Genomic DNA, 22,647 nt, shown 5'->3' on the forward strand with positions numbered 1-22,647 from the left:
CTAAAGCAATTGAGTCAATAATAATTTTAAATTATATTGAAGAAATCTATTTTTGAAATAATAGTGCATTTAAAAAGCTACCCTTATGTAAATAAATTCTGAAGGAATTACAAAAACAAATCTAGGTAGAGTTTGGTTCCTCATTCACAAATGCTTGACTTTCATCAGAATCATTTAATCTAAACTTGGTTGTACCTCTAGGGAGAAACACCTCTTCCTAACTTATTCTGAATCCTTAGTGTGGAGTGAAACTGGCAGGATGAAGAAAGTCTTCAGGTAGGGTTGGGACTCTCATCTGCATTCTAGGTCAGCTGTCTGGAGATTTAAGAAATTTGCAGTTAACCAGAACAGGAACAGGTTGCAAATAAGAATTTAAGTAGTTCAGGTAATATAGGAGGTGTCAGCAAGTGTGAGTGATCAGGAATATAGGACAGGACAGGAAGAAAAATCAATATCAAAAGAAAACTTTGAATCAAGGGTTAGTGCTAGGTGCTAAGGGTCAGGGGAGGGTGGGTATTAGCTACAAAGACACAGTCAGGTAATGTAATGGAGCATTTACTGAGATCCTTTCATTTTTCAGGCACAGGAATAAATGCTTTACCTCAATCTTCCTGCCTCTGCTAGGTAGGAATTATTTTATTTTATTTTATTTTTATTTATTTATTTTTTTTGAGGCGGAGTCTCGCTCTGTCGCCTGGACTGGAGTGCAGTGGCCGGATCTCAGCTCACAGCAAGCTCCGCCTCCCGGGTTTACGCCATTCTCCTGCCTCAGCCTCCCGAGTAGCTGGGACTACAGGCACCCGCCACCTCGCCCGGCTAGTTTTTTTTGTATTTTTTTAGTAGAGACGGGGTTTCACCGTGTTAGCCAGGCTGGTCTCGATTTCCTGACCTCGTGATCCGCCCGTCTCGGCCTTCCAAAGTGCTGGGATTACAGGCTTGAGCCACCGCGCCCGGCGGAATTATTTTATAAGAAAACAAACAGACATTAAACAACTTGCCCAAGAACACACAGATAGTGAGAGTCTAAATTTGATCCTACTTCTGTCTGCCTTCAGAACTTATATTCCTTCCACTGTAACATAAGGACAAGGGTTAGGCATATGGAATTACAGAAATGCATTCAAATTTAACTACAGAATACATAAACCTTGCTTAACAGTACTCAAAATGCATTAGAAGATGTGGTTTAGGGTGTGCATGAGACAGGAACAGCTGCTTTTTGATTCTCTGGGGGAGTGAAGGAGGCTTTAGGTATCTGTGCCTGGAGAAACCAGGCTTGGAGATATCTACTATCCATCTGATGTGAGAAAAAAATCTCATATTTAGGCTGAACTCCTGCAATCAAATGAGGGAACTATGAGAAAAGATTTTTGGACCCCGGATAAGGATGGGGGTGGGGAGAAATAGAAGTTTAAGAGGTCTCAGTGCTTCCAGTCAGGTCTGCATGTTTTTGTGACTACAGATCCTATCAAGACCTCCCTGCAAATTCCCACACCCTTCAATGGCTCTAGTTCTTAATCAGTCTCCAGTCCCTTTTAGGCATAGGGGTGTTAACAGTGTTAACAGCTTCGCGCTATTGCTAGTCCCTGGGTACCTCACCATTCCTTGTTGATTCCCTTAACCCTTGCTCCTTAGTTAAAAAGCCTGTTCAAAAATCCCAGCTGAGAATGCAGCCTGATTCTTGCACGATCTGCCTATTGGAGCAGAAGTCAGCGCAGGTCAGCAGATGAGTCACTGCAGACTCCCCTTAGCAGGCGGATGGATCCAAAGTTCAGGGGATCTGGTAGCACGCACCAGACAACTGGAGACAGGATATCTAGGCTGTGTCTCAACATCAGGCACTGAATATGCCAGACTTTTGGACTCAAGTCAACATATTTGGAGTGGAGCTGATTTATATGCTTCTTGTTAATGACCTGGTCTAAATGTGTGTGTGTGTGTGTGTTGCGTGGAGGGTGAGAATAAGGGGCAAGACTATTCGGAACAGAAGCTTGAGAGGTGAGGCCCTTGGCCCAATCCACGCTGTGCTTAACAAACATAATTCCATGCTAACTAAACCGGAAGTTCTTAACTATAGATAGGGTGTCAAGGAGATTGCCTGTGCGCAGGCATTTTGTGTGTGTGTGTGTGTAAGGCCCCTCCCCTCAAAGATAAATAATAATGGTCAACATTTATGAGTGCTTGCTGTGTCAATCACTGTTCTGAGTGCCTTGCTTACAGCAACCCTTGTAATCCTGGTAAAAACTATATTAGGAGGGTACAAATATTACACCACCTTTCCAGGCAAGGACGTTGGCACAGAGAGATGAAGCCCGAGGTCTCACAGTGAGGAACCCTCTGGGTGGAGAATAACCCAGGTACACTGGTTTTAGAGTCCACCGTCCCCAGCACCACACAATACTGTCTCTGTGCCTGACTCTGGACTTGACGAGGAAGTGTGTTGGTGTATATTATTCACCTTCATATACCCAGAACCTAGCACCATGCTGGCACGAGGCATGGTTATTTCTTGATTGAATGAATGCACTTTTGCTAGACCGCGAGGACTGTGGCAAACCCCAACAACCAACAGTTTGTGGGCTTAGATCGCGAACTTTCCTCCGTTGGACGGTGCTGCCGGGCCCATCCTTTCCTTACCACAGCCCGACACCCAGGCAGCCCCTAAACGCAGATGGTCTGCATCTGCAGGCGCGGGGAAAGGCATAGCAGGCAGCGCCCTGAACAAACCAGAAAAACAGCCCTCGGCTCTGGAGGCCACTGCGGGCACGGCCTTGGGTGCTCTACCCCGCTCCGGGGAGTGGCCGCCACTCACCGCTCGCCCCTCCGGTTGGCTCCGGTCTGCTCCAGCCGCCCGAAGTCCGCGGCGCCCCGCCCAGTGGGTGGAGTGTGAGGCGGCGAGGTCGCTAGACCCTGCTTGCGCTGTGGCCTCCAGCGGAGCGACTCAGACCTTCTCCGCCCGCCCATGGACCTGGCCCAACCCTCACCACCCGTAGACGAGCTGGAGCTCTCGGTGCTCGTGCGGCAGCCAAACGAGCACACGCCTCTCAATGGTACCGTCAAGGTCTTCCCTTCTTTGGACGAGGAGGCCCGCCCGGCCGAGGTAAGGTCCCCTTGGCGCTGGCCCTAACTTGCCAGCGACGGGACAGTAGTAGGACCCCGGCCTGGCACCCGCGAGTTTCGGGTTTCCAGCCAGGCGGGGCGTCGCCGGCGCCGAGCGAGGGTGGGGCGCGCTCGAGTGCTCTGAATGGAGCCGAGTAACCGCGACACCCTTCGGCCGGAGCAGTCCCCTCCCCAGCCCCTGGGATCCTCCAACCCCTCCGACCCCCGAAGCGCTTTAGGAATCCTAGTGGTGAGGTGTGGCCGCTCCTGTCTTCAGATACTCCGGAGATAGAGGTAGTTTTTTCAAGTTATGTAACTTTTAATTCAGTTTTTCTTTTTTCCAGTAGGGAGAATGAGAATGACAGATGGAGTATCCTCCTTCTCTCAGAATCTCTTACGCCTTCCCCTTACCTTCACTGCCTTGCCACGTCTCTCCCTCGCCTCCACCCACCTCGCCGCAGCTCCCAGCCCTCTTCCATGCCTACTATCCGCCAAGCACTTTCTGCCTTCTCCCAGCCTGGCCATTCGATTCTGCAGGAAGAGAGATAAGGGAGAGCACAGAGGAGAGAAAGCGGTCAGAAGGAGAAGGGGTAGGGCTGGCGTGGGGATGGTGCGGGCGGGTCGGGGGGCAGGTGGAGGTGAACTTGCCCTGCTCAGTTGAAAGAAAATAAGTTCCGAGTTCTTGTCTCGAAGGATGAGACTTCGCCCACCTTGCTTGTACCTCCTCTCAATCCCTGGCGATTTTTAGGCCAAGCTCTTTTCTGCTTCAACCCTAGCAATGATGGAAACATTATTCACTCTCATCAAAGACTTGTAAAACATCAGAGCTTTGACTTCCCAGCCATCCACCTTCTGATTAACTCTTAAGATTGGCTTGAGGTTTTCTGGGTACACAGAACTCCCCATATTGAGCCCCGACCTCATCTGTCTAGGCCCCACTCCTCCACCCCCAACTTTTTGGCTGTCCAGCTGTTGATTTTAGGGATAAGCAGGAAATTCAAAAGTTGAAAGCACTGCTTTTGTTCTACATTGATTCCTGGAACTATTGCAAAGTCTGCTTTTATAGGTGCTCTGGAGAGTAATTTGGAAACTTATTTCTGGATAAAATGTGAATGCTACAGAAGAATGAAGGTTGAACAAAGATAGTCTGGTCACCAGTGCAAGTGGCCACAACTGTGAACTTGCTGTATGGGTCCTCCCGGACGGTGTCTAGGAATGGGAGTTGGAAATACTTGCCTCAGATTAGACAGACCCGGATACCTTAAAGACTCTGTAGCTTGGGACTGAATCCAGAGATCTGGTGACAGTTTCACCACTAAACAATGTGTCCCGGGGCAAGGCTGTCCCGCAGTGGTAATGTGTGCCTACTCAGGCTTCTGTGAGGCCTGGTAATGCCTTGTTGAAAACAGGTGATGGGTAGAACATGCCAAATCCATGCAGGGTTATCAGTATTCTGTAATTGTTTAGCACCTACCCTGTAGCAAGGTTGTTTCATGTTCTCATGATGTCCTTGTTAGTAAGGTATATACAGATACCCTAGACTTCTTTGTAAGTTAACTTTGTAGGTCACCCAATAGGAGAGCTGTCCTCAGTAACAGGATGGAGTAAAAGTGAAGGGCTATAGGAGCACTTGGAGCGTGTTCAAGGAATGCTTGGACTTTGTTAAAGGGAAATCTTTAACAAAGAAAAAAAAGCATCATCTAATGTGATAATCATTCTGTTTTTTTCTATAAAATAAGGTGAAGTGTATTTCAGTTAGAAAAGTCAATAAATATAGGCTCATTAAAAAGATTCAGACAAGATTCAGACACTTAAGAATTTTGTGTGTTGGTCTCTTTGAACTGTATATTAAGATTTCTAATTTTGAAAGGTAGCTGAAGTTCATGTATTTTCATTAACCCTATTTAGTAACTCTCTTGTGACAAATACTTTTGATGCATAAATGCATTTAATTATCACAACTAACTTAAGAGGAAGGCGTCAGTATTCTGGTTTGTCAGATTAAAGATGCTGAGTGAAGAAATTGAGGGAGGCTCAGAGGAGTTACCAAAATGCTCAGGTTCCCTCAGTGGTGCCTCTGAAGCTTGAATGTATGTTTTTTAGATCTCAAAACTATGCTGTTTCTGTTGATTTATTCTATCTATCTATCAGCATTTAATTTAAATATATGTCATATATAATTTATACTCATTTATTTATAGTTGCCTACATTATTAATTATTACTAATTTCTATAAGTTAGGTAGTTTATAATTAGGTAATTTAAGTGAGCTGGGAGTTGAGTGTCACAGCTGGAATGATGGAGTGGCAGGTGGGTGGGTGAGGAATCGGGAACAGTTCTGGAATGATTGGGAAGAAGACATCTCTCTCCTTCCTTGGAACAGCTGTGATGGGAGAGTGAACAAAAGCAGTAGAAAGAACTTCTTTCCCTTTCTTGATGTGTGCTTGGCACTTGAGACAAAGGAATAGAAGCCACTGAACTCTACGTTGCCTGCTGTCACTGTAAACATGGCAGTATGATTGGGTCAAAAGTGAAAAAGAAATTATGGGTAATAGAGTGAGGCTGGTTTTCTTTCATGGCTCATTACAGGGGCTCTGGCTCAGTTTTCGAATAGAAATCTCAGAGGCATTTTAAGAGACGGCAACATCATTTGAAGAAGAACAAACCAGTAAATTGATAGTTTTGAAGCAGGTAAGATTTATTTCAGGCTGGATGCATTGGCTCATGCCTGTAATCCCAGCACTTTGGGAGGCCAAGGCGGGCGGATCATCTGAAGTTGGGAGTTCGAGACCAGCCTGACCAATATGGAGAAACTCTGTCTCTGCTAAAAAATATACAAAACTAGCCAGGCGTGGTGGCGCATGCCTGTAATCCTAGCTACTCAGGAAGGCTGAGGCAGGAGACTCGCTTGAACCTAGGAGGCGGAGGTTGCGGTGAGCCGAGATCACGCCACTGCACTCCAGCCTGGGCAACAAGAGCGAAACACCGTCTCAAACAAAACAAAACAAAACAAAAAAAACGATTTATTTCAATGGGCTAGCTAAAAATTAGCTCCATTGCCATGTGTTGTTCAGTTTAGGACAAGAATCAACTGGCTCTTTTGTGCTTGGATCAAACAAGTGGATGAAATCCCACAATGAATATTATAAAGAGTTTCTTACCTGTAAGAAAATTTTCCCTGATCTATATAATATCTGCTTCTGATTGAGTCAAAAAGAAGAAAAGCTTTTTGGATCTAAGAGATAGGTATCCTGCCACTGTTGCAGGATCCTGTGTCATGTATTTAGACCTTTATCTAAAGACGGATGTGAATATATCTGAAAGCCCCGAAAATTCTTGAGCCATAGAATACGATCACAGAATATAAGATGCAGTTTGCAAATGTAAATTATTAAGCCATGTAAAACAATAATAGAATGTAAGATGCAGCTGCCAATATCTCCGGAAGGCACCTTAGAGAAGAATCTACCTGTGGCCTCTCCTCATGACCTAGAATTTGGGCAAGAGAGATGAAGCCAGTGAAGAAGGCAGTGTGTCTTCATGATCCAGTTTAGAGGCAAGACTCAGATGGCACAAATAGCACAAACCTATTGCATCAGAGGCTGTTCACCCTCAGGGCACATTGGAATCTCCTGGGGGTACCTCTAAAAGATACTAATTCCTCAGCTGATTCTAATGTACAGACTGCTGAGAAGCACTGTACAAGCTATTGTTTGGCTGGGAGTGTCTGATAGTTCCGTGTGCTGTTTTTTTTTTTTTTTTTCATTTGAGTCAGAGTCTCACTCCTGCCGCCCAGGCTAGAGTGCAGTGGCACGCTCATAGCTCACTGCAGCCTTGACCTCTTGGGCTCAAGTGATCCTCCCACCCCTCAGACTCCTCAGTATCTGGGACCACAAGTGTAAACCATCATGCCTATTTTTTTATTTTTATTTTTTGTCATGACAGACCATTTCATAATGACATAAAGTCTGTGAATATTAATCATGTAAGGGATAGCATTCAGCGGTCTTGCTCTTAGAACTGAGGACAGGTCAGTGAGGGCACTGGGCTGCAGGAAGAGGCATTTCCTACAGATGACGGCTGTATAATTTTGAGCTGATTTCCTCTAGGAAGTCATAGAGTAATTAGTGGTTTTTTTCAACCCACCAGAGTCCTAATTTATGATCTCTAAAGGACAGCATAAGTAAAGGCATGAGAGGCCAAGGAGATGCATTGACATCTCTTTGAAACTAGGTATTTCATTTTGTGCTAATCTTTATGGGTTCCACCTGCCTTTTGTGTGAGGGCTGAAAATAGCACCAGGCCTTCGGCCTCAGGAGCTCTGTAAATGGGGAGATGTTTCTGTCCCCTGAGAAATTAAAGATTCCTTGTACTGGGATGTCTTTTTCCCATGTGGCTTTCCCTGGCTTTGAAGCAGTTATGCAGGTTTTGAGTGGGGATGAGAGGTGACCCTATCCCTGGGATTCCAGAAATGCACTTAACTCAAGAGGGATTTCCTCTGGCACGATATCCCCAGGGCCTTTAATTGCTCCCCTCGCACCCACAGGGAGTCAGTGTAAAGTGCACTTGGGAAATCCAACATTTGTCCCCTCATTTAGAGTTTCTCAGGGTCTGTTCTTTAAATTTCTGGAGGCCCCTACAACTAAACAGCACACAGTTGTTAAATGTATATTACTTGTAGAAGGCACAGGTATGGAATATAAGAACAGGGGAGTGTAAGAGCACCCCTCCTCTGTGTGGTTTCAGTTTACCTAGCAAGATAAGACCAGTCTCTGTTTGTTTTTGAACCTGAAACCAGACAGGGCAGTCAGTGGCAGCAGCAGATGGGCTATGTGGACAGCTCAGGCATTGGAAGCTGTCACTGAGGGCAGGTGGGGAGGGAGGCTTCCACTAAAGGGGAGATTTGACCGAGCTCCCTAAGGGTGGGAGGGCTCAGACCAGAGGCCTGCCATGGCCTGCTCCCACCTCCCTCACAATCTGGTCCACTAGGCGCAGGTGGGGCCTAGGTATGTGTCAGCACTTTGGGAGGCCGAGGCAGGCGGATCACGAGGTCAGGAGATCGAGACCATCCTGGCGAACACGATGAAGCCCTGTCTCTACTAAATATACAAAAAATTAGCTGGGCGTGGTGGTGGGCGCCTGTCGTCCCAGCTACTCGGGAAGCTGAGACAGGAGAACGGCGTGAACCCGGGAGATGGAGCTTTCAGTGAGCCAAGATCACGCCACTGCACCACTCCAGCCTGGGCGACAGAGTGAGACCTTGTCCCCCCCCCCCAAAAAAAAAAAAAAGAATGGGAGAGAAAGCAGGCCAGGTGGCCAGGTGTCAGTCAGGAGCGAGTCTCCTTGAGTGCCGGCTGCTGCTTTGTGGGATGGCCAACGCTGAGGAACGACGGAGGCACGGTTGCACGCTTCAGCTGAGCTCCCAATAATTGTTTAGTGGATGCTTTGTGTCCATTAACTCTAGTTTTTGCAGCAGTCCTCTGAGCTACATTTAGTATTTATATATTTTAAAATTGAGGACTTTGGGGCCTATGAGTTTCAGTAGCTTGCTTAAAACCAGCTTGCCTTTAAGTGGTATACCTTGGTTTGGAATCCAAGTGTGTTAGATACAGAAACATTTTTTTCCCATTGTATTCTGTTGTTTCCCATGGTCTCCGTGTAAGAATTACCTAATGGTGGAGTGGGAAGTAGGAAAAGAGTCATGGAACCACATAGGGTAAGGTGGGGGCCCCTCCTTGACACCCTCGTAAATCAGACCTCTGCACAGTGATGTGGACAAAAGGGAAAGTTGGAGAGCTTTGTGCAGACACACGGCAGGGATTGGTTCTGGCTCATCTCTCTGAATTGCGTCTTTGAAATGGGAAAGTGCACACTCTTTGAAATGGGCTAGTGCACACCCTGAAGGGCTGTTAGGGTTAAGTGAAATGACTCTGGTGCTCAATAAACCATAGCAGTTGTACTTGTTTTCACTGGCCCCTCCTCTGCCCCACTCCAGCCTTCTTACTCCAGCTTTGCAGCTTGTTTCCTGTTGTCTCTTCCATCTGTCCTTTCATTGCCCTTCCCAACCCTTTTTTACATAGAACCTAGGCCACGGCTTTTTCTTGGTGTTTCCACTCTAAACTACACATCATTTTCCCTTGATTTTCAACTCGGCTCTGGTGTTTCAAAACCTTCAAGTTGCCAGTGCACACCCAATTAAGTCCAATCTATTCTGGGACAGCCATCAACACCCTCTGAATGTGCTCCCAGCCTTTCACTCTCTCTCATCTTAACTTTCATTATTTGCCTCTGAAACCCACATTCCAATCGGCAGACTAGTCTGCTGGCCGGTTGCATTACGAATCCACACTGTGGATGCTCTTTCAAAATCCCGCCTATCCTCCCCACCTCAGAGCCCCCAGAGGATTTTCCTGCTAACTTCTTGGCGAGGTTCTGTTCTGCCTCTGATCTATCTTTTTGTAAACTTGATTCAGTAGAGTGGTGCCCTGAGGTCAGGGTCTTCCTGCCTTCATTTCTGTGTCACTGGCTCGTCCTAGGTATTCGGAAATGTCTGTTGCAACAAAATGACTGCCTCGCAATCTCCCTCTGCCTTTCTAGGCTAACAAGGAAAGCCCCTGGAGCTCCTGTAATAAGAATGTGGTTGGAAGGTGCAAACTGTGGATGGTCATCACCTCCGTTTTCCTAGGTCTTATTGTAGTGATCGTCACAGGCCTGTGTCTTTCTGGAGGTAAGAGGATTTGGATGTGAATAAGTTGACACATTTTAAGAACTTACTTAAGGCCTGTGACTTACACTGAAATGGAAGATGTACTCATAGCCACTTCATTATTTATAATGTGAATTTAAGACTGGCTTGGAATATATTGTATGGGTGGGAGATATCCCTGATTCTTGTGGGGTTTTTTTTTCTCTGTTGTTGCTGTATTTTGTTGTTTTATAAGCTCCAGAAGAAGTAGAGAAACCAGTGTTTTACTTTAAACTCTGCTCATTGGATCTTGAAGAGGTTTCTTAATATTTTAACTTACTAATCACTGATTTATATTTTATTATATCCTGATATCTGTTAATGTGAATTCTTTTTATTTTCATTTGTTTGCTAAAAATAATTATACTTCATCTGGTGTGTCTGATATATTACTATGATGATAAAATAATAAATAATGCATTTGAAAGAGTTTTCTAAAACTCTTCTTGTCTTACTGTATTTATTTATTTATTTTTTGAGAGAAAGTCTCAGTCTCACCCAGGCTAGAGTGCAGTGACACGACCTTGGTTTGCTGCAACCTCTGCCTCCCAAGTTCAAGGAATTCTCATGCCTCAGTCTCTGAAATAGCTGGAATTACAGGCATGCGCCACCACACCCAACCAATTTTTGTATTTTTAGTAAATACGGGCTTTCGCCATGTTGTCCAAGTTGGTCTTGAACTCCTGACCTCAAGTGATCTGCCCGCCTTGGCCTCCCAAATTGCTGGGATTAGAAGCATGAGCTACCATGCCTGGCCCAATTTTAACTTATTTTAGAAATGATTGTTTATTTTATTAGTGTCGTATGTGTGTATAAAACAAAAAACTTATAGAACGCTAACTATATATGACTACATCTGTTCCATATATTATTTCATTTTGTTGCTTATTTTGATTGAAAAATGATACATGTTCAGTTACCTATAAAACCCATTCATAATATTAATATTTGGTAATATTTTCTTCTAGTCTTTTGTTTACTTGCATTTCTAAAATAATTTGAGATTAGATTTCTTTATAGTCTTGTGGACTACCTTTAGGATTTTGATATTATGTTTAGATCATTTTGCCAAGTCATTAAAAATTCTTTGTGAACATTATTATTTTTATGATTTGCATGATATAGTCTTCCACATCATTTAAAGCCCTTTAGGTAGTTACCAATTTTTTAATGATTATTGTATTTGTTAAAGTTTTTACAGTACATAAATATAGCATCCTCCGGTGGACAATAATTTCAGTTTCAAAATGGGAAAGAAGAAAATTGTTTTTATTTATATGTGGAGGTGATGGTAGAGAGGGGCGCGTCTGAGGCTGGGATACTCCCAAGCATAATCCAGCCTTCACATGCGCATGGGTTGAGTCCAGCTCCCTGTTGCAAACCCAGTCATAGAATGAGAGCAAGAAGGGGTAACTCCCCAGTCTCTTGAGAGGGAGTTCTCAGGAATTTTCTTCAGAAACTACATTTTCCATTTACCTCTTGTTTCCCCTTCTCCCAACCCCTTTATTTCCTGTCTTAGAGTTTTGTAGTTCCTGAAGGAATAGGAAAACTTTGATGACATCAGTCAACCTCCAGCACATGAGTTTCCTGGCCAGACACCATGTCTACTTCTTTACTTAGGGCATTGTTCAGGTGTGGTAGATGACTCTTTGAGGCTATAAGCTGGTGTTAAGGTAGGAAAAAGCTAATAAAGTGTGCTGTACCTCCTCCGTCATGCTGAGGACAATAGTTTTGATGTGAGCATTGCCATACTTGCTATTCATATCAATTCCAACATATGGGTGTTGAAAATGAGGTTTAGTAGCACGATCTTGTCCTGACATAACTAGTTGGTGCTATCCTGGGAGTTGATATTTGGTTCCTGTTGACATCTGGGGCCTATCATAAAGGATGATTCAAGAGATCTAGATGGTTTGATAGTCAGGAATCTAAAGCACAAGACCCAGGATCTGTCTTCCATTCTCAAAAAGTCATCTAACCTCTTCACCTCACAAAGAGCAGTCTGCAAGAGGAAGGTATTTCACTGCCTTCCACAGTTTTTCTGGAGATGTAAAAGGTTATGGGATAATATTCAGGGAAGAATTTTTTTAACACTTGTAGTGTAAACTTTATTTTTAATTTAATTGTAAATTTGTGTTCTAACATGTCAATGCTGTAAGAGAGAGTTGTTCAAACTACTTTTTAAATCAAGGAAATATTTTTATTTTACTTGGCATCTCAGCTCTTAGCTATTTGAGCCTGTGGGGAGAGTCATGTTAGACATGGGGGTGGGGGAGATGCAGTAGGTAAAAATGGGTGGGGCAGGGACTCCCTTCTGTGACAGTCCTAGCCTCACCTAGAGCAGCTCTGTAGGCATTTTTTGGGGTTGATCTGCAATAATTGGCCACTTCCTAATTGCCAAGCCTGTTAATATGAATCAGATATTTGTGGAACTTTCAAGTACTGAGTGGGAAACGTTGTCTGGGGACAAAAACACTGTTGGGAGACTCAAGGGCTGTGCCTGTGGCTGTATGGATTTACTGGGTGACTAAGGTTCCTCAGGAACTACATTTGCCATTCGTTGCCTGCTTACCCTTCTCTAGACCCCTTAATCTCCTGCCTCAGGGCTCTATAGTCTTCAGACTGAAGCTTGGAGGCAGAAGGGTTAACTGTTGTTCTTCAGTAGGCAGGACTTTGCAAAACTACCCAGAAAGGCTGGGAAAGCTGAGAAGCTAAAGAAAAACTGACAAATCCAATTACTCAGACAGAAACATTTAACAGGGTTTTAGGAACAGAAGCCATGCCTTGGGCAGCAGCGAGAGGAGATGGTGCGAGAGGAGATGGTGCATTCCTGCACCATTACCCCAAAGGCCCAGGGCTTAAATACCATAGAAAAAAGGTATGCGTGCTTCAGAAGGGATGTGTTTTACAATTGCATAAGGGCAGGATTTATGGCATGTAGATAATGTCAAGGTTGTTTTGACCTGAGGGTGAGATTTATGGTAAGTATGTGCTCTTATACATGGAAGAGTCGATGAAATAGAAATCTTAGAGGCATTTCCAGAGCTAGAAGTTAACACAGTGAAATCAGAAATTAACACAGTGAAATAATAACTAAGATGGAATTTCTTTAGCCTTCAAAACTGTGCAGCTGGGGTGGACATAAAATGGGACAGTGAAAGCATCTCAGAACAGAAAGTTGGGGAGGGGACAATAGGCTACCTAGGGCAGGGTATCCAGTGGGGGCTACCTAGGGCAGGGTATCCAGTGGGGAGTTGTATTTTGTCACTCAAATTAAGAATTGTCAGCATGTGGTGATAATAAAAGCAGACCAACTTGTAGTAGGTTTTACTATTGCTGCTCATTCTCTACAGACTGTGTAGCCTTTATTGCCTGTACATGGGATGGGCTTGTCCACTACCCTGCCCTTGTATGCCATTGAAGAATGACAAATTCAGGATCACGGCTTAGCTTAAGGTACTGAGTAGGGGCTTTGTATGCACTAGGGAAAAGAGGCTACCCTTCCTCCAGACTCACGATCAACATGGAAATTTTTTTAATGTCCATTTTTGTGGGTGGAACCCAGGGAATTCTGTTATTTGAGACTCTTTAGGGAAAAGGTATTAACAGATTCTTTCCTTCTCCATAAGGAATTATAAATTTCCTGATTTGAAAAGTACAGAAACAAAAGCCTTCATCTTTTTCTCAAAGTCATTTTCTTTCTGGATAATTTGGAGAACCAGTTGAGTGTTCTCAAGGGTTCTCCTTTCTTCACTAATTCACACTAGTCATGGAGAGGTGAGACCCTGGATAACACTTTACTAATGACGTTTTGGTTGGGGCAAAATATTTTAAATATTCCAAAAACAAAACTGTGACAAGTAGGTGGACGCTTAGAAACATGATTTAAATTGATAACATCCTGGAGACCCTTATGTGATATCCCCCAACATTATACCCCAGATTCTTGCCTGACCCTAGTCTCTTAATTTACACATCTTTTATGAGTAGGAATGCTGTGGTACTGAGATATAAGCAACGACTTCCTAAGTGACATTGTGTTGAGTGGATTTGTTTGCCTTTCAGTTGTGAATAAGAGCTACATTTTATGATGTCACATGGTTCTGGCAGACTGACAATTTTCACATGGTAATGCTCCCTGGTGCAGGGTGACTCATTGGAAGATCCTAGGCAGACGGCATTAACAAGCTATTAGCTGCCAGGGTCCTTTGGGGCAGGAACGTGAGAGCAGCGCTAGACCTAGTACCTTGAACTTTCTTTCCATTTTCAGCTGTTTATCTTTTCTTCAAATTGCTGATGTTTCTCTACTTTACCAAGATGGACACCCTTACCTGTGGTCTCCATGTAATATCTTTCAGCTTCCTGTAACCCAGAGATCTTCAGATATCTCCTCCTTTCTCTAAGCATCCTCAAGTTCTTCTTAATTTATGCCTTGTGTTCCTTTATTGGAATGCTAATCATGTGGAAGTTATTTATATCCCACTGCTCAAGATCATCACCAAAGTCCGATTGCAAAAATTCAAAAAGTTGCAACCTCAGGTATAAATGGGTTAACTCTTCAAATGCACAAGCATCCTCTCGCCTTCAAAGCAGTCTTCCATCAGGATTCTTGCTACTTCATTTAGATATGTGTTCTTTTTCTCTCTCTTTTTTCACTTCCAGAAACAAAGGTCTGCGTTTGAATCTTGCAGACTTCCAAACCTCTTGTGTCTATTGGTTCCCAATTTTTCTTCCCAAGATTACTGGCAATTGTCTGATCGTGGAAGCCAACATTTCTCTGTCTCCTGCCTCACTGTCAGCTTTTAGCTCTGTCAACTTCATTATACTCTTCTGAGTGTATAGAACTCCTGGACTTTAGGTTGATTTTGCTATTTTTACTCTTGGCCTCTGCATTGTGGGTTCATGAGGCTTCCCTTCAGCTTTCTGACTTTTCATATTCTTCATTCTTTTCCTTGGCGAGCTCGTTCACTCCCAGGACAGCAGCCATGCCTCCAAGAAGGTGACGCCTAGATCTACGTCTGTACAATTTTCCTGAGTTTTAGAGGTACTCTTGGCTAGAGATCTTTATCTAAAAATAACTGTCATCATCTCAATTATTATACATGTGAAACTACCATTTGTTTGTATGCTATTTTAGTCTGCCTGGGCTGCTATAACAGAATATCATAAACTAGGTAGCTTATACATAACAGAAATTTATTGCTCACAGTTCTGGAGGCTGGAACTCCAAGATCAAAGTGTCAGCACATTTGCTGTCTGGTGAGGGCACACTTTTTATTTTGTAGATTGTGCCTTCTAGCTATATATTCTATGGTATAAGGGAAAAGGCAGCTTTCTGGGGCCTCTTTTATAAGGGCAGTAATACCATTCATAAGTGCTCTCCCCTCATGATCTAATCACCTCCCAAAGACCCCACTGTCTAAGACTATCTGATATTGTTTGGATTTGTGTCCCTGCCCAAATCTCATGTTGAATGGGAAGAGGGGCCTGGTGGAAGGTGATTGGATCATGGGGTGGATTTCCCCTTTGCTAGTCTCATGATAGTGTGTGAATTCTCATGAGATCTGATGGTTTAAAAGTGTGTGGCTCTTCCTTCTTTGCTCTTTCTCTGTCTCTCCTGCTCCTCCATGATAAGACATGCTTGTTTCCCCTGAGCCTTCTGCTATAATTTTGAGTTTCCTGATGGCTCCCATCCTTGCTTCCTGTTAAGCCTGAAGAACTGTAAGACAATTAAACCTCTTTGCTTCGTAAATTACGCAGTCTCAGGTAGTTCTTTATAGCAGTGTGAGAATGGACTAATACACGATCACGTTGGTGATTAGATTTCAACATATGCATTTTTCAGGGAGACACAAACATTCAGACCATAGCATATCCTTTATCACAATTTGCTCATCTTTTCCCCGTTCACTCACCCTTTATATAAGACCAAGTTTATTTTAGTTCTGCTACTATCCAGTTCTGTAACTTTAGGCAAACTTGTCAACCCTCTGGGCCTGTTTTCCCATTTGTAAATGTAAAGATTTCGGAATCTGAGGCTATAAATATACCTTGACCCTAATACATGCTAATTCATTGACCTGAACAAATTATGCATTTTCTCTAAGACTCAGTGTCTTCATTTAAAAATGAAAACAACAATATTTAACTCATTGGGTTGATGTGAGGATTATGTGAGGAAAATATATTCATAAAGTGCATAGCAGAGTGTTTGCACATTATACTTAATACAGTAGCTATTATTCTTCTTGTTCCTGGGCTTGATATCTTGGAAACCTTTTTGATTTCTTCTTTCTCATGTCTAGATAATGGCCAAATCTTACTAGTTATTCCTTGGTAGTGTCTTGATGGTAATTTTCTCACTTACTACAGGGCACCATGCAGGATACTTTATGCATGTTGGTTTTCATCTTTACTATCACCTACATTGTAAGTGTTGATATTTCTGTTGGGGAAGCAGCTTCAGAGATTTAAATGACTTGCTCAAGGTCACCTGGCTAACAAATAGCCAGCAGGAGTTCAGAAGAAGTCTGGCTACCTTTAAAGTCAGCTCTGTTTCCACTATCCTGGGCTTTCTCATTAATTTTTTCTTTTTGTTCCCACTGCTGTCAATCAAATCAGTCTTTTCCAAACTTGTGCCTGTTGGCCTCTCTGCCTCATTTCTCCTGGTTTCATTTGATCCCTTCCATGACCACCCGATTAACCTCCATTGAACACCGGCCTCTACTTTCTTCATGGGAGATGTTTAACAACACTCCATTACCCCTTGAAGGCATCTGGCATTTAAGGGCTCTCTCTCAAGCTTAATTTCTTATATTCTAGCCAAAGAACTGTTTTCATGTTCCTTCAACATACAACACACGTTTTTGTGATTTTTTAAAAATGTGTTTTTTCTACATGAATAAGTACAGCCCAGATTATCTCATTAGTGACATAAAAACTCTCCTGACTGGGTAAGCCTGTCGTTGTTACTATTGTTATTATTTTGACACACACAACTATTTAGATAGGTCTTGGTACAGATTCATAATTTGGATGATACACGTTAAATATGTGTCATTAGAGCTATTATGGGAGGCCTGTTTTCACACTTGGCATCGCTTCTCAGTGTCCTTGAGTTTAGCAGTTATTTGAATCTTGTATCTGTCCTCTTGTCATCCCCTGCTGTTTTCAAAGGCATTGACATCTGTTAAGGAAATCTACATGGTGGGTATAGAACTCAAAGATACCCATTGAAATATTATTTATAGAAGTAGAAAGCTGAAAATAATAAAAGTCATATTTAAGAAAATAGGTGAGCCTATTATGAAGCCGTTAAAATAATCTTTGCAAGGAATTTTAAGCACATGGGAAATGGCTTTTGATATGTTTACAACAAAACAATCAGGATAAGTAAGCAATAATAGCAGCAAACAACAAAAATCAGGATATAAATTACCTATTTGTTAAGACTTCAAATATATAGTATCAAGTATAGGAGGAAAAATCCCTCTCGATTGCAAGATTATTAGTATTTTTTTCTTTGCTTTGTTACAATTTCCTGTACTTTGCAAGTTTTTGCTATGAAGGCATAACTTTTTTAAAAAAAATCATACAACATAATGTCATGACTTACAGCAAGTAAGGACGCAGGGATAATTCCCTATGTTCGGGGGTCCCAAGATCATTCCTAGATTCAACAATTTGCTAGGAGGATACACAGGACTCAGCATGCAGTCCTACTGATAACTGATGTATTACAGCAAAAGGATACATTACATCAAATGATTAATTACAGCAAAATCCAGAGAAAACCAGGAGCAAGCTTTCAGGTGTCCTCTCTCAGTGGAGTTGCACCAGACTTGTTTAATTCCTCCAGCAATAGACTGTGACAACACATGTGAGATCTCATCTACTAGGGAAGCTTATTAGAGATTCAGTGCCTGGGGTTTTCACTGGGGGTTGGTCATATACGTAGCCTTTGCTTACCATGCACGAAAAATCCAGACCCCCAGAAGGAAAGGAGATGTTAGCCACATTGTACAAACAGTTGAGGCACAGTGAGCCCCTCTCATCAGGGGAAAATCCAGGTTCTCTGACGCCAGCCAGCACCAATTTCGAGGAGGCCTTTCTTATGCTAGCAATCCCAGGCCTGCTATATTAGCTCTTTTCTGCACATTCCTTGCTCCAAATGCTTCACATTTCCAGATGTCCTCACAGAATAAGTAACAGGAATACCAGGAATCTTCCTCCTTTTTGCCTGTCCTTCCATCACAAACACTGAATTTATTCCACTATGGTCTTAAAGTCTATGGCAATATAAGCACCTGCTTCCTCCCACCTATGCCTTTCTCAGGGCCAGAGAGGTGGTCTCCTGCATGGGGCCAGCTGGTGAGGCTGGCATGGAGCCAGGGGAGCATAATTAGCACACTAGTGCCAGCTTCTGGTGCCTGGATCCTCACTTTGTGATTTTCCTTTAGTTCCAACTACTTAAAAATCAATTAGATAGCAGTCATTAAATACAAGCAGCAACACATAACTAATTGTCCCAGGAACGTAATTCCTGCACACCCTGGGGCTCTGAGTATAGTTTAGCTTCCCTTCTGCAAGCAGAGCATGTCAGCATACCTGTCCTGTGAGACATAGTCTAGAGCAATGACTTCATGCTCATCCTCTGTCTTCCTGGGGAGACTTCAAGACATGGACTCGCATGCTCATTTTCTAGTCCCACCTCTGTTGTTTGGGTCGATGATGTCACTTCTTCATGGTGGTCTTTGCCAGCACAGAACTGGGAGGTGAGTCAATGCAGTTGCTTGTTCCCACTTCCTGTCCTCCATCACTCATTGTTCATCCCCACCCACTACCGTCTCCCAGTACCTGCCTTGACACCTGTGTACCTAGCTAAGCTGCAAGTTCAGTCTAATAAGGAAGTTCATATTCTTCCTACTCCCTCTGGCCCTTTCCCCAGTCTGTATTCATTGGAATCTGAGACCCCTTTGTCATAAAACAAACAAACTTTTTATTTTGATGGAGGCAAATCCCTGTATTTTACTCAATTTTACTGAGTGGAGAAAGCCTTTCTGCTTATACTTGCTTGCTGTGTTCAGCCTTTACCCTTGATGCTCATAGTTATGTTCAAGTATGGCAGTCAATGGAATAAATAAGTTTATTATTATATGCAGGTGTTTACTTTCGTTTTTCATTTCCACCTCCCCTACTCTCTTTAGTAACTTATGTTGATGAAGATGAAAATGAAATACTTGAGTTATCATCAAATAAAACATTCTTGGTCATGCTAAAGATTCCAGAGGAGTGTGTTGCTGAAGAGGAATTGCCCCACCTGCTCACCGGAAAGGTAATTCCATCTTATGTACTTGCTGAGGGGTTCTTGACATTAGAATATGAGTTCTGCTAGAATAATTGCCATAGAGCTGTAGAGGAAGTAGCTTCAATTTTGGATTCTTTGTCTGGATTTTAGCAGAAAATGATGCTTATAAATATATTTTATGATCAAATACCACATGTTCTTACTTACAGGTGGGAGCTAAATGATGAGAACACGTGGGCACGAAGAGAGGAACAGACATTGGGGCCTACTTAAGGGTGGAGGGTGGAAAGAGGTAGAAGAACAGAAAAAAAATAACTATTGGGTACTAGGTTTAGTACCTGGGTGACAAAATAAACTGTACAACAAACCACCGTGACACACGTTTACCTATATAGCAAACCTGCACGTGTATTCTCCTGAGCCTAGAATAAAACTTTGTTAAAATATAAGTAAATGTCTTTACTGTAGTGCAAAGCCAGAGGGAAGAGTCCTGGCCTCCAGCTACATAAATGCTGGAGGACACTGTTCTTTTTACTCCCTCAGGTTCTATATTGAATTCAACCTGTAGTATTCACTGAGGGTCTGTGATGTGCTAGACAGCATGCCAAGTGCCAGGGCCACATTGTCTGTGCCTTCAGTGGTCTCACAGTCCAAGTACAGGAAGTAACTAAAAAGATAGTTTCATAACAGTGTGATATGTTCTAGTGTGTTTTACAATGGCAAAGGAGGGGCATCTGAGCTACCTGAGGTGAAGATGAAGGCATGCAAGGCCTCTTAAGTGAAGTGATGCTCAGGATTAGTTCTGAAATGAGATAGGAATGTTCTAAATAAAAAAGCATGAGACATTAAAGGATCTGCATAGTATGTACTATGGCCTTCCCATGCGTTGTGGTGACGGCTTGCAGAGATGAGGCTAAAAAGGAAGGCAGGGGTCAGGTCATGAAGGCTTTCCCACTCTTCGGTAAGGCACCAAAATATTTTAATCAGCAGATTGACACAGTTAGATTTTTCCTTTTAGCCTTTCTGTGTTTTGGTGGAGAACGCCAGGAGAAAGAGATCAGTTAGCAGGTGTTACAGCAGTCCAGGTGAGAAACGAGGGAGGCTCGAACTAGGGCAGTGTCAGGAAAACAAGGAAGATTTGTGTGAGATGTAAGAGGTATTCTCACTCAACAAGAGTCCGTGACTGATTGGGTGGTGGTGAGGAGAGCGTGACTCCAGACTCTGGTTGAGTGGTTGGGCAGATGGATGGCGGTGTCAGTCATGGCATGAGAAACCCAGGAGAATGAACGCTCTGTGGAAGACGGAAGCTCTGCAGCCAGACTAGGAGGGTTGGGTGGGGCATCCTGATCATCCTGTCAAAGACAGGGTGGTTCACAGCCAGACCCAGAAATTTTGATAAGAAAATCTGGGCAAGAACAGCCTGGCCTCCATTAGATTCTTCTCTGCCATTGCTAGGTTGAATGGAGTGAGTGCTATTTAACTTCCATTCGATTTGATTCCTACAAAAGCGCCTGAAGAGGCAATTCCATCTAGGTCACATCAGAGTCAGTTTCTGGGTACCCATGCATGAGATTTAATTGCTTCTTTTATCACAGGAGTTTGTATCCTGTGATGATTACTCCAGGTTTCTCTTCCTCCTTCTCTTCATTTATGTCTTTAAATTTTTTTAGATTGTTTAAATTTATTCATTTTATTTTTATTTTTTATTTCCATAGGTTTTGGGGGACCAGGTGGTATTTGGTTACATGAATAAGTTCTTTAGTGGTGATTTCTGAGATTTTGGTGCACCTATTACCTGAGCAGTGTACACTGTACCCAATTTGTAGTCTTTTATCCCTCACCCTTTCCTTCGAGTCCCGGAAGTCTCTTCATTTATGCCTTATCTTCAGCTCCCTTTTCTCCTTTCCTTCCACCTGCTTCCTGGGGCAAGTTGTTGAGTGAGAAGCTTCTTGCTACTTTCCTCTTGGCTGCTTTTTTAATGGAGAGGTTTTGCATTTACTGAGCAGAAATAAGACGAGTCAGCATCCACATGTGTCACCTGTTGCAGAGTAGACTGTCTATTTCAAAGGTAAATTGAAGGGGTGGTCTGCCCCTCCACACCTGTGGGCGTTTCTCATTAGGTGGGACGAGAGACTTGAGAAAAGAAATGAGACACAGAAACAAAGTATAGAGAAAGAAAAGGTGAGCCCAGGGGACCAGCGCTCAGCATACAGAAGACCCGCGGCGCCACCGGTCTCTGAGTTCCCTCAGTATTTATTGATCATTATCTACCATCTTAGAAAAGGGGAAGAGGCAGGACAATAGGATCATAGTAGGGAGAAGGTCAGCAGAAAGACATGTGAATAAAGATCTCTGTGACATGAATAAGTTTAAGGAAAAATGCTGTGCCTTGATATGCATATGTAAACATCTCCATAAACCTTTTTAGTGCACAAAGAGCAGCATTGCCGCTAGCAAGTCCCACCTTCAGCCCTAAGGCGATTTTCTCCTATCTCAGTAAATAGAACATACAGTCGGGTTTAAACCCCGAGATGTTCCATTGCCCAGGGACAGGCAGGAGACAGATGCCTTTCTCTATCTCAACTGCCCAGAGGCCTTGTTTCCTCTTTTACTAATTCTCCTCAGCACAGACCCTTCACGGGTGTCGGGCTGGGGGACGATCAAGTCTTTCCCTTCCCACGAGACCATATTTCAGACTATCACATAGGGAGAAACCTTGGACAACACCTTGCTTTCCTAGGCAGAGGTCCCTGCGACCTTTGGCAGTCTATGTGTCCCTGGGTAATTGAGATTAAGAGAATGGTGATGACTTTTCACAAGCATACTGCCTTCAGGCACTTGTTTAACAAAGCACACCCTGCACAGCCCTAAATCCATTAAACCTTGAGTCACCACAGCACATGTCTCTTACAAGGACAAGGTTGGGGGTAGGGTCACAGATTAACAGCATCTCAAATACAGAACAAAATGGAGTCTCTTATGTCTACTTCTTTCTATACAGACACAGTAATAGTCTGATTTCTCTATCTTTTCCCCACATAAATGAATGTCCATTTTTCATCTTAGAACCATATCTCTTGCACGGAGTCACACAAGGAAATTCTCTGGGTATTTTGGGCTCATCAGTAGGTAGTGGCAAAGGAACAGGGACTGGCATTGATGCCTGCGGTGAGTCCACAGATGTCTTTGAGCCAGTTTCTTCTCTGATAAGTAGAAATCGGTGCACTTTCTCTGGATAACTCAGGTGCAAATGAGATTACATAAAAATAACTTGAGAAACATTTTAAAAGAATTATATTGGGCCGGGCACGGTGGCTCATGCCTGTAATCCCAGCACTTTGGGAGGCTAAGGCAGGTAGATTACAAGGTCAGGAGATTGAGACCATCCTGGCCAACACAGTGAAACCCCGGTTCTACTAAAACTACAAAAAATTAGCCAGGCATGGTGGCGGGCGCCTGTAGTCCCAGCTACTTGGGAGGCTGAGGCAGGAGAATG

General features: G+C 43.3%; 1 protein-coding gene across 1 annotated transcript in view; it reads left to right on the top strand.

Annotated features, from left to right (window-relative positions):
- Positions 1-2,875: 2,875 nt before the first annotated feature.
- LOC105505082 (chromosome unknown open reading frame, human C3orf52) overlaps positions 2,876-22,647 on the top strand; it is a 32,686-nt gene continuing 12,914 nt past the window's right edge. Inside the window, exons 1-3 of the mRNA XM_011932776.1 lie at positions 2,876-3,100; positions 9,697-9,826; positions 19,051-19,178. Coding sequence (XP_011788166.1) covers positions 2,963-3,100; positions 9,697-9,826; positions 19,051-19,178 — 396 coding nt within the window. The 5' untranslated portion in view covers positions 2,876-2,962. The remainder of the gene's footprint in view (positions 3,101-9,696; positions 9,827-19,050; positions 19,179-22,647) is intronic.

Source organism: Colobus angolensis, unplaced genomic scaffold (genome assembly GCF_000951035.1).
Source record: "Colobus angolensis palliatus isolate OR3802 unplaced genomic scaffold, Cang.pa_1.0 Scaffold98, whole genome shotgun sequence".
Lineage (NCBI taxonomy): Eukaryota > Metazoa > Chordata > Mammalia > Primates > Cercopithecidae > Colobus > Colobus angolensis.